Here is a 14,492-nt window from a genome sequence, read left to right as displayed (position 1 = left end):
TGTGAAGGACACACACAATGAAAACAGTAATACCTTGGAGACAAAGGCAGAGGTGAGAACCACAAATAAACAATGGCCATGAGAGTTTAGTGGCATCTCCAAAGTTACAAGGATGAAACTTAGAACAGCAAACAGTGAACTAATATGAAACATAGACATTAACTACTTATAATTCTAACATTGACATTGAAATTAGTTACATAGGCCTATGTAAACTAAATCCAAGGCATAAAAGGCAGACAACTCATAAAAAACGTGCTCAGTGCGTCTCGTCTCTGAACCAGGTAGCAATAGTTAGCATTACGCATAAAAGCTTCTAAGCCTTGGTTTGTCCCACCCAGGTCAACTGCATTTCCCTGGAAAACTTCTCATTGGCTACAAGACTGTGAAGGTGCCATAGTGGCCAATCCCCTGTGTAATGGATGCCTACAGCGCGTAAGCAGGCAACATCATATTTTTGATGCGCAAAGTTAGTCACTCGGTGGACATTCGACATTCGTTGCCATTAAGTCATATATCAGATAACATTGGCAAGAAAACATTGTTCCTTCCAACCTAAGGATTCATTTAGAACCCCCTATGTAGCTATATCTCAAATCAAAGCTTACATTGTAAGATGTTTGCTGTTTGAAAACATTGTGTAAAATAAAAATGTTGACTCTCGGGGCTGGTGATCAATAACGGTAGGTCACAGGCAGACAAATGCGATATCCTAATGATCTGTGAAGTCCTGGCTTTCGGTGTGTATCAACGTACTCAATGTTTATTTTGTTTCTGCTTCACAATGCTAACCAGAATGTTGGTAGCAGCCATCTTGAAATGAGGTCATCGACTCCACCTGCCCGTATAAATCTGTATGCCCATATATGGTAGTAAGTCACACCAAATAAAACAAATCAAATAGGGTCCCTTACGTTTAAGAGGTTGTTAAGGAAAAAGTGTAAAGCATGTGAAGCCGATCCACTTTCCGACGTCATAAAGCCAAAGCCTCGCTTGGTTGAGCAGCTGTAATTATCTATATGATCAATGGAGTAGGTGGTGTTTTCTTGGGCTGTGCATACCAAATGGCACCCTATTCCCTATAAAGGGCAATACGTTTGATTTTGAGATTTGCTCTTTAGATATCATAATGATGAGGAACTAACAAGATATGGCAATTCCAGTATCTCTTTGGAATGTAGAATTTCAAATCCACTTGCGTTTCTCGAACATCTTCCATACTTGTCATGGTGCTTGTTTTTGCAAAACTCACAAACCAACTGTATCTCAACTCTGAATATGACCCTTGAGGAGACACCGATTCACCTCACTTTTGAAAAAGTAAAAGAGTTGTAGAATGTTTTTGTGTTGGCCTCAATGAATTTAAATGCAGTGTATTGACTTGTACGGTTGAATCTTTAATTTTTAATTATTGTCATTTGTCATTATAAAGGACAACAATTATACTGTAAGTTCTTTTCAATATATCCATGTCATCCTTCCTGTTATTCCTTTTCAATATATCCATGTCATCCTTCCTGTTATTCCTTTTCAATATATCAATGTCATCCTTCCTGCAATTCCTTTTCAATGCATCCAAATCATCCTTCCTGTTTCTCTTCACCATGTTGCGCTCATAGATGTCAGTAAGGTGGTGTGTCGGCATGTTCCCGAGGCGGTGTTCCTCGAGAGCATCGGCCAGGAGATCACCTACATCCTTCCCTATGGCGGGGCCAAGGATGGCACCTTTGCACTCCTCTTCAAAGAGCTGGACCTCAAGATGGCCGACATTGGTGTCACCAACTACGGCATCTCAGATACCACACTAGAGGAGGTATGAGGCAGACGAGACACACACATACACTGCGCTCTCCTGAACTAACCAAATGCTTACTATGCCAAGTGTAGTGTTGGATTATGTAGGCAGGTACATACCACCAAGTGAGTGTTGTTAAACACAACTAATATGTCTCAGATATTTTTGGCAGATGAAGAGGCTTGGCAGGCAGTGTGAATAATTCCTTCTCAACAGACACAAGGTTATTCAGGTGGTACCTACTGCACATATTTACTTAAGGAAGGGAAACGAGATGTCAGTCTGTGGTATTTTCAATATTGTGTGTGTGTGTGTGTGTGTGTGTGTGTAATACAGGAGGAGGGAAGGAGGACTATTTATCAGTGTAATGAAGATAGTCCTTGTTTTTGTAATTACAGGAGTGTTGTCGATCATTTGTTTAAGACACATAGAGGTCACTTCAATGATGAAAAATGATGAGAAAAAAAAGCCATTTCATATCATGGTAATTATGCCGTGTTCCATCTCATAGATTTTCCTCAAAGTGGCAGAGGACACAGGTGTTGATGCGGAAATACCAGGTAAAATGGCGGTTGACTGTAAATTTGGGGGGTTAAAATGTAACAATTTAGTAAAATAGTTTAATCGTTGACTGATTATATGAAGTATCGACACGACCACTAGAACACACACATCATTGAGTCTTCTGTATTGCATTGATTTTCAATGATTCTCTGTACTACATTGATTGAACTAGTGTTGATTGATTATGCACTCATTTAGCATAACTCAACAGCATTTTCCTTGTTGGATCAATTACCAAAGGACTTTGCTTTTCAACCTACAGCCAACCTGCGCATTTTATCTCAAATCTGACAATTACTTAAAAACCCTAGTCTTTTAGGGTTTTCTGTTTTTAAGTACAGTAGTGTGTAGTGATGGGCACTGATATGGAATATCGATACGATATCAGTTTGTATTGGTTTTATTAAAAAAGCATTGCAACTGTGTGAATGTTCACTTTTTCTCTCGAGAGTCCAGACAACTACTTGCTGATCGCTCCCCATTGGGCCAGGTGTGAATCTTCTGGGAGCCTAAACCTACCCAACTTATTTGAATGCAATGGGAAGCCCATCCACCGTGATGTCACAAGAAAAATAAACGGATATGACGATATACCTTGATCATATCGATATCAATATCGTATAAAATTATTAATATTAGTGCCCACAGCTAGTAATAATGCAACGTATAGTTCACAATACAGGTTGCTGTACTTTCTGTATGGTATTCGTAACTGTAAACGGATTAAGCCAAAACAACTCATCTTAAGTATATTCTTTCAGCTATCAACGCAGCTTTGGTAAGAGACAAGACAAGAAGTTCAAGGGAATCCAAGAGGCAACGGCAAAGCCTCACCAAAGTCGGGGACACTTCAGACGAAATGCCTGGGAAAAGTGGTATGCCATTAACTTTTGAGTGTTATCGTCAAAAAATAGAAAGTAAATAAGCCTATTCTGAACTAGAGAAGGGATGTTTAAGTGTAATGTATGGTCATGATCCATTTTCTTTATGTCCTCCCTGTCTATTGTTACTATCCAGCTGAAGACGAGATGAAAGTGAAGTTCACTAGCAGAGTGGAGGGTATGTATACCGGGTCAATGCCTTGTCGTCTTGCAGCAGCTCACACATTCATGTCAAAAAAAAGCCTCATTATTTGCTGCTCTCTGACAATTAACTCTGGAGAAGATGCAAAAGGTCAGTCATTGTGACAATTCGTGCTCCTTTCTCTCCTTGGTTGCCAAGACAGCTGATTTGTCATACAGGTGGCTTTTCCACACGAGCGGCCATTTTGGAAAGCCAAATTAATATTATATGAATTAATATTCCTCACAGGAGGTTTTCATTTTCCACAATACAATAGTATCAGAACATGTCTCCCGTCTTGCAATTTCTCCCTGAGCAAGACCATTTATGAAACAAATTCAATATCACATGCCGGTTTACCATTTGAATATGCTTTGTGTCAAAAATATTTTGGTTGGACTTTTGAGACTGATAAGAGGTTGCTTTTTTTGTGGGGATTGTTTTACTCTTTTGGGTGGAGACTGATAACTGTGTTTTTTGTTCCTTTTTACGCCATGGGAGAAGCTAAATCATTTGTATTCACTTCCCACAAACCCAAGAGCCTAACAGATTGTCAGATGGTTATCAATTCACTTCATACAATCCTATTCTACAGAAAGCGCACTGTAGTAATGCAGACGTTTTGTATGCCTTCCATTTTAGATGTGGAGAGAGTGGCCAATGTGAATGGGAAGGGCTCCAGTGTGATCACGGGATGGGAACTGATCCGGAGACAGTTCCTGGCCCTCTTCATCAAACGCTTTCACCACGCACGCAGGAGCCGCAAAGGCCTCATTGCTCAGGTAATGACCACACATAACCCCCATAGTTCTCTATGCCCTGTTATAAACTGGGTGGTTCGAGCCCTGAATGCTGATTGGCTGACAGCCGTGGTACCCGTATACCACGGGTATGACAAAACATTTATTTTTACTGCTGTTTTTACTTTGGTAACAAGTTAATAACAGCAATAAGGCATCTCTGGGGATTGTAGTATATGGCCAATATACCACGGCTAAGGGCTGTGTCCAGGCACTCCACGGTGCATTGTGCATAAGAACAGTCCTTGGCTGTGGTATATTGGCCATATACCTCACCCCCCCCCCCCCCCCCCCCCCATGCCTTATTGCTTAATTATACCATTTAGTGTTGTACTGTCATGAAAAAATAATTTACATTGTAAAAAATTGGTTGCACTGTGGGAGGGAAGTAGTTTTATAAATGGATGTGATAATACTTCCTACCAATGAATCTGTGGAGGAGAAATTAAATGAGCTAATGAGAGAACTTGTTTTAGGGGACAACACACATTTGAATGCTCAGTACCAATATATATATATATATATATATATATATATATATATATATATACATCTGTGTATGCAACACACCTAGAATGCATGATCAGTTTCTTAAGGGTAGTGGAGATTTGATCTCATCTGAAGAATTTTGTCAGTCTCTAGCTGTTGCCAAGGAGACGGAGGTCGTCACAACTTTGAGAGATGCTCTGTAATGTAAACACACACACACACACACACACACACACACACACACACACACACACACACACACACACACACCAGCCCTGTGAACTTTGTCTCCCCACCACAACGGTTTCCACTTTAAATTCATAGGATCCTGAAAGTCAGAGAACTGTCTGATTTTTTTTGAGTTTTTTTTCCTAATTTGCGAGTATGCTAATAATGTGGTTTAATGAGTTATGTATCAGATAAGATTATCATAACAATTAGCTCGCTGACAGGTTGCTATTAGCCTATTAAGTGTGTGTCTCTATCGTTTTGTGGGTCATTTTAATTTCCAGTCAGAACCAATACACGGTTATCTATTTACATGACACCTTCAATTTCTCTTTCATCAGAGATGATACACAATTGTTGACTTACAACCTGAGAATGTGTTGTTCTTTTTCTCATTTATTTTGAGCTCTGCTCCCTTATTAATCACAAAGATGAAAATCTTTATTCACAACACGTGTATAGACGTGGTGTAACCCCATCAGCGATGAATGATACCACGACATTGAATTAATTACACTCCAAAGGCATCGTAATCATAAAGTGCACCACTCCGCTCCTTCCATTTGCCCGTGTGTAAACCTACCACCTGCCGCGTTCTAGAACACACTTCCTCCTGTAACTCTGTAATACTGATCCCACCATTAGTCACTGTCAATCCCGGACGTCGCTCTGTTGCGTTAGCGAGGGGAGGTGTGTGGAAGTGTGTGTGTGGAGTGTGTTAGTGATTCCCAAAATGCACCCTATTCCCGATATATTGCCGTATGTTTCATTTTGGGCTCTAGTGGAAAAAGTTGTTCCCTACGAAATATTGGGATGCAGACGGTTTCAGGGCTACTCTCCTCCCTCCTTCCTCCTCTCTTCATCCCCATTCATGTCACTTGCAGGACTGACAAAAGGGCCTGACCATCATGTAAACACCTCCCATTGTCAGCTGATTGTGAAGAGCATCTCTTCAAGCAGAGCCGGTGGGGAATTGAAAAGAGATGATGGTGTGAGACTCAAAGGGAAGTGATTTATGGGGACGAAAGTCAGGGGATGGACGCTCGTGGAGGTGGTTGGGGAGGCGAGCTCATTGGTTGTGTCGGGTGAGTGAAGTTGACTGAATCGAAGCTCGGCGTGTGTACATGGGATTGAATGCGATGCCTTTTGGGAAAGCTACTTGTGGCAGGAAGTATCGTGCTTGATTCAAAATGGAAGTCCTCTGCCTCCACAGCAGATGACCCTCCCGCCAATGGAAGCACGGGGGGGGGGGGGGGGGTTGTGAATCAAGCCCCTCATAAGAATTAAACTATGTTGTTGCAGTGCACCCCAAGAGATGCTGGCCATTCCCAAGAGTGAATGTGTAATTTGAACAAAGCCGATAGTTTGCGGCAAAGTGAAGTGATATCTAGTAACACTTTGTGTGTTATGCCAGACAGTTGGTATTAACATTGCACATTAACATTGCACTTGAGGAACAATCGTCATAAAAAAAACAAGAAACATTGAATGCAGGAAACCAGACCCATGACTTGGACAGTTTCATTGAAATGTGAATTATGTCATGTCAATGTCGGGGCATCATACTCACAGGGAAATGAAAGGACAGTCTTGTTTTTGTAGACTTCTACGACATTGACCTTCCAGTCTCTTTGTTCTACCGTTTCGCTATTATCTTGTGGTTTACTCGAATAATTCAAGTTAATTGATGGTCTGAGCTGCTCTTTGACTTCTCAGATATGTAACCAATGGCAACAAAGTTACACCCTTAAACTTGGCCCCTGAAGTAGCTTTCTGTGGTGTTCTGAAATGTTCCATCAATTTCTTCTTATTAGTCATCAAATTAGCCTGTGTATTGCAGTGAGTCTCTGTTATTAGCACTTGTGAATTAGTCAAATTTATTATCGCGAGTCATTGTTATTTCCTGTCAATTAGCCTTTAATGGCCAACATCGTACAGTATATACTGTAGCATCACTTTGACAACCCAGGTCAGATACATAATATGGAGAGTGCAATACATATTACTTACGTTGTTCTACATTGATTCCACACCGTTCTGGATTGAGACCAAGGTGTCATGATTATGATGATTATCAAAATCCCTGTTGATGGAATAGAATTAAATAGAACACCATAGGAATATCATATACTGTACAGTACCAGTCAAAAGTTTGGACACCTACTCATTAATGTCTATATTTTTACTATTTTCTACATTGTATGATGATAGTTTAAACATCAAAACTATGAAATAACACATGGAATCATGTAGTTACCAAAAATGTTTTAAGAAAATCTAAATATATTTGATATTCTTCAAAGTAGCCATCCTTTGCCTTGATGACAGCTTTGCACTAGTTGATTCACAAAAACAAATGTAATTATGCCAACAAGCCAGTCTGCCCTCAAATGAAATGCCATTTTACAGTGAATCACAAAACACAATATTTGTATTTTGGTGTTTGTATTGTACCCATTTAGAAAAATCAGACTCGTTGTTTCACCAAACTTGAGTGTGTGCTGCTAAACTCAGTCTATAGAGTGCATTGACATTGTGAACGTAATGACTTTTCTCCATTGTTTGCGGGGTGTTTGCAGAAGAACTACTACAAGCTGCCACACACAATTACAGTCAGAGTGTGTGTTCTGTTGTCTTCCATCTTACGTATTGTCTCATTAAGCCGCTTTTCAGTAAACGCAGACTATTACTTCTCCGGTGCCTGCATTTACATAGAACTCATTTACATAGCATTTTTCCAATGTATTGTACTGTTTGAATGGGTTCCGGCAATTGCAGCATGCAATTAATCAAGTTGAGCAAACATCTCTCTTCAGTGGAGTACCTAGCGGTACAAGTGATTAAAGAGATATTGTGCATTCTGTCTTTGACTTTTAGTCAGCTCCGAGAACGGAAATGAAAAGGGAACATTTCCACGAGGGAGAGAAAGGGAGGAAATTGTGGCAGTGAGCTTCGATGGTGGAAAAGAGAATAAAGCGAAGTGGGTGACGATTGATGATGTTTGAAAGTGTTTAATAAAAGTCCTTACACATGCATGGCAGCCATAACAAGTTCACGGTGAGCATAATAAAACGGGTTTGGTCTCATGTCTTATTTGCTTGCATCCCTATCATTGTGGAGTGTAACAGAGATTGGGTGGGGGTTGGGGCTGATGATGGGGGTAGGATGATGTAACTACTCTAGCGGTAGATATTTTTATATTTTATATTACTCTCCCCACTCATCTCTTCCACAACTACGCAAGCAAGCACACACAGGCACTGGCACGGACGCACACGCCACACGTCACACACACACACACACATGCAAGCACGGTTAATAGATTTGTGGCAATGATACAGTGCATTCGGAAAGTATTCAGACCCCTTTTTCCACATTTTGTTACGTTACAGCTTTAATCTAAAAAAAATTTTTTTTTTTAAACAAACAATGTAAGTAACAAAATGTGGGAAAAGTCAAGGGGTCTGAACTTTCTGAATGCACTGTACTTAATTTGAATGATGCTTATTCAGTGCAGTGCAGTACACATTTCCAATCTGAGTGAGAGCACATGACAAGTGAAAAGACAAATTATCACTCCCAGCATTTACTAATTGGATTGTGCAATAACACTGATGCAGCCTGAGGGAGCCTCGGTCATACACATGAAACATCCCTCCTCTAGTTCTATGGGGAATATGCTCTGTTCATTTGGTTGGCTGGTGAAAGTGGTGCCGTAACACACACTATTATTTTAGATATCCCTCTATTAGATGAGATTAACTTAGTAACAGAGCATACTGTACTATAACAGTACACTGTATGCCAGACTTGCATGTAGCGTCTGTCACATGATGACATGAATGACAGACCAGCCATGACACTGTCCTAACATGGAAAATATCCAACTTTTGTTAGTATCATTACAGAGTTATGTGGACAGTCCGTTATTGTCATGAACTCACATGACAAGGATTGTGTCAGCCTCGTGTTGAGACAGTGTCACAACAGTGTATTGACAGGATAGGATACCTAAAATAGGCAATGCGCAAAGAAGCGCCATTTTGCAGCTGATTCTGATATCATATCTATGTCACACAGGTGATTCTGCCTGCTGTCTTCGTCTGCCTGTCTCTCATCTTCTCCGTCATCGTCCCGCCTTTTGCGGAGTACCCCAACCTGGAGTTGCAGCCTTGGATGTATGGACTGCCCCAAACGACATTCTACAGGTGAGCCACTGTAACGTCATGCTCTCAGACTTTAAAATGACACCTCTCAGTGCAGGTGAACATGTTGATATTTGTATTGAATATGTATAAATGTAACGAACGCAGCGGGGTAACCTGACCGGGACAGGTATAAAATCATTCTTAAAAGATGTAAAGTAGTTCTACTATACTGTTATGAACAAAGAGCATACTGTTAATGTGAATGCAGAAACCACATACTGTAGCTGATACTGCAGATCGCTTCTAGTTCCAATGTTTGGAGGGAATAATTGTTTTGATTACTTTCCCCTAAATCAGGCACTCCATTAATTCCAGGTCTGGTCTCTAAGTGTGTATGCTTCAGCCAACTCTTCTGACTATCGCCGTCATATCAACCCCATACTGTATGTCATCATGACATTGATTGTCAGTGAAGTTGTCTGAAGCACATAAAGGTCTAGTACCTGGCTAGTCCTTTCCTTCCATGGTTGAGTCTGCAATGGTATACTAAATCATTCATCTTACTGTGTGCCCCAAATAGCACCCTATTCACAATATAAGGCACTACTTTTTTTTTTTTTTACCAGAAAAGGTCCTGGTCTAAAGTAGTGCACTCCATAGGGAATAGGGTGCCATACGGGACATACACACTTTCTTTTCTAACATCAAATCACAATTTATTTGTCACATGCTTCGTAAACTAACAGTGAAATGCTCACTTACTGGTCCTTTCCAACAATGCAGAGAGAAAAATATAGAAAAATAATAACATGAGGAATAAATACATAATGAGGAACGATAACTTGACTATATACACGGGGTACCAGTACCGAGTCAATGTGCAGGGGTACGAGGTAATTGAGGTAGTACAGCACATAGAGTACTAGTCAAAAGTTTGGTCACACCTACTCATTCAAGGGTTTGTCTTTATTTGTACTATTTTCTACATTGTAGAATAATAGAGAAGACATCAAAACTATGAAATAGCACATATGGAATCATGTAGTAACCAAAAAAGTGTGAAACAAATAAAAAATATATTTTATATTTGAGATTCTTCAAAGTAACCACCCTTTGTCTTGATGACAGCTTTGCACACTCTTGGCATTCTCTCAACCAGCTTCATGAGGTTGTCACCTGGAATGCATTTCAATTAACAAGTGTGCATTGATAAAAGTAGATTTCTGTAATTTCTTCCATTTGAGCCAATCGGTTGTGTTCTGACAAGGTAGAGGTGGTACACAGAAGATAGCCCTATTTGGTAAAATAACTAAGTCCATATTATGGCAAGAACAGTTCAAATAAGCAAAGAGAAACAACAATCCATCATTACTTGAAGACATGAAGGTCAGTCAATACGGGACATTTCAAGAACTTTTTTCTTCAAGTGCAGTCGCAAAAACCATCAAGCGCTATGATGAAACTGGCTATCATGAGGACCAACACAGGAAAGGAAGACCCAGAATTACCTCTGCTGCAGAGGATAAGTTTATTAGAGATACCAGCCTCAGAAATTGCAGACCAAATAAATGCTTCACTGAGTTCAAGTAACAGACACATCTCAACATCAACTGTCCCTAGGAGACAGCGTGAAACAGACCCTCATGGTTGAATTACTGGTTTCCAACTGCCGTGTCTTTGTGTGACGCAGAGTAGGTGAACGGATGAGCTCCACATGTATTGTTCCCACCATGAAGCACTGACCTTAACCCAATTGAGATGGTTAGGGATGAGTTTGACCGCAGAATGAAAAAAAGCAGCCAATAAGTGCTCAGCATACAGTAGGGCAAAAAAGTATTTAGTCAGCCACCAATTGTGCAAGTTCTCCCACTTAAAAAGATGAGAGAGGCCTGTAATTTTCATCATAGGTACACTTCAACTATGACAGACAAAATGAGGAAAATAAAATCCAGAAAATCACATTGTAGGATTTTTTAATGAATTTATTTGCAAATTATGGTGGAAAATAAGTATTTGGTCAATAACAAAAGTTTCTCAATACTTTGTTATATACCCTTTGTTGGCAATGACAGAGGTCAAGCGTTTTCTGTAAGTCTTCACAAGGTTTTCACACACTATTGCTGGTATTTTGGCCCATTCCTCCATGCAGATCTCCTATAGAGCAGTGATGTTTTGGGGCTGTTGCTGGGCAACATGGACTTTCAACTCCCTTCAAAGATTTTCTATGGGGTTGAGATCTGGAGACCTTGAAATGCTTCTTACGAAGCCACTCCTTTGTTGCCCGGGTGGTGTGTTTGGGATCATTGTCATGCTGAAAGACCCAACCACGTTTCATCTTCAATGCCCTTGCTGATGGAAGGAGGTTTTCACTCAAAATCTCACGATACATGGCCCCATTCATTTTTTCCTTTACACGGATCAGTCGTCCTGGTCCCTTTGCAAAAAAACAGCCCCAAAGCATAATGTTTCCACCCCCATGCTTCACAGTAGGTATGGTGTTCTTTGGATGCAACTCAGCATTCTTTGTCCTCCAAACACGACGAGTTGAGTTTTTACCAAAAAGTTATATTTTGGTTTCATCTGACCATATGACATTCTCCCAATCTTCTTCTGGATCATCCAAATGCTCTCTAGCAAACTTCAGACGGGCCTGGACATGTACTGGCTTAAGCAGGGGGACACATCTGGCACTGCAGGATTTGAGTCCCTGGCGGCGTAGTGTGTTACTGATGGTAGGCTTTGTTACTTTGGTCCCAGCTCTCTGCAGGTCATTCACTAGGTCCCCCCATGTGGTTCTGGGATTTTTGCTCACCGTTCTTGTGATCATTTTGACCCCACGGGGTGAGATCTTGCGTGGAGCCCCAGATCGAGGGAGATTATCAGTGGTCTTGTATGTCTTCCATTTCCTAATAATTGCTCCCACAGTTGATTTCTTCAAACCAAGCTGCTTACCTATTGCAGATTCAGTCTTCCCAGCCTGGTGCAGGTCTACAATTTTGTTTCTGGTGTCCTTTGACAGCTCTTTAGTCTTGGCCATAGTGGAGTTTGGAGTGTGACTGTTTGAGGTCGTTGACAGGTGTCTTTTATACTGATAACAAGTTCAAACAGGTGCCATTAATACAGGTAACGAGTGGAGGACAGAGGAGCCTCTTAAAGAAGAAGTTACAGGTCTGTAGGAGCCAGAAATCTGGCTTGTTTGTAGGTGACCAAATACTTATTTTCCACCATAATTTGCTAATAAATTCATAAAAAATCCTACAATGTAAATTTCTGGATTTTCTTTTCTCATTTTGTCTGTCATAGTTGAAGTGTACCTATGATGAAAATTACAGGTGTCTCTCATCTTTTTAAGTGGGAGAACTTGCACAATTGGTGGCTGACTAAATACTTTTTTGCCCCACTGTATGTGGAAACTCCTTCGAGACTGTTGGAAAAACATTCCAGGTGAAGCTGGTTGAGAGAATGCCAAGAGTGTGCTAAGCTGTCATCAAGGCAAAGAGTGGCTACTATGAAGAATCTGAAATATAAAATCTATTTTCAAATGTTTAACACTTTTTTTGTGTTGATTCCATATGTGTCCTATTATGGACAAAATATACATTCTATACATAACATATCGACAAGCCTGTTTTAAAACTTACAGTAACACAGAAAATTCACCATCTGTACATTTTCTTTGAGAACTTCTTGTTCTGCGTTTCGGGGTTTGCTTTCGAAATACATCCCGAAAAACGTTTAAATAATGTGAAAAACATGTTGAATATTTCATGGAGTTGCCGATACTCTGCTAATGTATCCAACCGCTGCAGTGACGATGAATCTTATTGGATTCCTTGCTCCCGCTCATTGATATTCTATTGAGGTTTGCTTATTTTATCCAGGGGAGATCATTGCATTGTAATAGATTGATCCCATTGGACAGTTTAAAGGCCAAATGCAGCCATTTTTGTAGCAATATCAAATCATTTCTGGGTAACAATTAAGTACGTTGCTGTAATAGTGTTCCATTTATCTTAAAGGAATAATTTTTCTAGGAGTGTCTGGGAGTGGTCTGAGTGGGGAGGGGAAAACTGAAAACGACCTGTTATTAGCATCTATAAACCAATTAACCACATGGTGATGTCAACATGGACAGCCGAAACACGCCCCCATGCAAACCTGCTGATTAGATTGTACTTTCAACCAGCAAATATCAGGAATAACACTGATCAAACTTGTTCACACTTTTACAATATTAGTTTCATCAGCTGTTTTACAATATGATACAAAAAATATGGGAAAAACTGATTTTTGACTGCAATGGGCTTTTAAACAGACAATATCAGGCTCTAGCATGTTGCTATGGAAATCACAGGTAGAGCTTCACCTTCTTCGTCAAAGTTAGACTAAAGGCAGTGAGTTTTAACTGCAAGTGTTACGCCACATTAAATATGCAGAACTCATCAGAACGACCAGAATCTAGCCTGGTTATGTGTCACATCATTAGCAAGCTGAAGTTCTTTCTCTTCTCTGACATTCTCTGTGGTCAATTACTGCATATTGTCTTCTCCCCTGAATAATTTTAAGACACTTCCCTTTGTGAAGTCTTAAGCTGGAAAGCCATACCAGGCTGAGACAGAGAAGGTATGCATAATTCATACAAGCTCAATTAGTCAATGTCAACCAAACGTGCCTGGGAAATGTGGCAAAAAAAAAACAGATTCAAATGCAGGCTAAAAAGATTGGTTTCAAAAAGAAGTTGTCCTGATACTAAATTCATATGAATAGGTATGGTCATACATTGATTACACTATTAGATTCAAACACAATTGTCCCATTGACAAAATTGTCTTAGGACTTCATACCTATAACATGTAATATCCATACAATGCTGTCTCAGATATTAGGGGAGTTGAAAGGAGGGGGTTGCATGTTTAATCAGACTACTCTCCACTCTGTTACTCTGTGATGTTTCACAAAGTTCCTCCACCTGACTGATTTTCCTTTACCGGGAGAGTGGAGGCTATGCTGATCAAAACCATCCTTTCCACCAAAGCATTCTGAGGAAGTAACCATTTTTATTTTACACTCAAGGAAACGCATCACATTTCCTTCCGGGAACATTAAGCCTATTTTATTTCCCAAATTAGTATTCCAACACTCAGATCTGCATTGTATCTAAATAGACTATTACCTCTAGGATTTTCCCTTTTTGTAGATATATCTAAGATTCAACCTAAGATTAGTTCCAGTGTGTCTCTGCTCGTTTTGATCCCCCAATAGTCTTGTTACTTTGAATAAGAGTGCTTCCCAAATGGCATCCTATTCCCTTTATAGTGCACTGCTTTTTACCAGTGCCCTACAGGCGCTGGTCAAAACTAGTACAATATATCGGGAAAAGGGTGCCATTTGGGAAGCAGACCCAGC

General features: G+C 40.2%; 1 protein-coding gene across 3 annotated transcripts in view; it reads left to right on the top strand.

Moving 5' to 3' along the window:
- LOC110531729 (phospholipid-transporting ATPase ABCA1) overlaps positions 1 to 14,492 on the top strand; it is a 227,524-nt gene that overhangs the window by 114,869 nt on the left and 98,163 nt on the right. For all 3 annotated transcript variants that reach the window (XM_021615071.2, XM_021615074.2, XM_021615072.2), the window contains exons 25-30: positions 1,620 to 1,813; positions 2,307 to 2,355; positions 3,121 to 3,234; positions 3,377 to 3,418; positions 4,064 to 4,203; positions 9,019 to 9,146. In XM_021615071.2, the coding sequence (XP_021470746.2) occupies positions 1,620 to 1,813; positions 2,307 to 2,355; positions 3,121 to 3,234; positions 3,377 to 3,418; positions 4,064 to 4,203; positions 9,019 to 9,146 (667 nt within the window). The remainder of the gene's footprint in view (positions 1 to 1,619; positions 1,814 to 2,306; positions 2,356 to 3,120; positions 3,235 to 3,376; positions 3,419 to 4,063; positions 4,204 to 9,018; positions 9,147 to 14,492) is intronic.

Source organism: Oncorhynchus mykiss, chromosome 9, assembly GCF_013265735.2.
Source record: "Oncorhynchus mykiss isolate Arlee chromosome 9, USDA_OmykA_1.1, whole genome shotgun sequence".
NCBI classification, from domain to species: Eukaryota; Metazoa; Chordata; class Actinopteri; order Salmoniformes; family Salmonidae; genus Oncorhynchus; species Oncorhynchus mykiss.
This window is presented reverse-complemented; position numbering and strand designations above follow the sequence as displayed.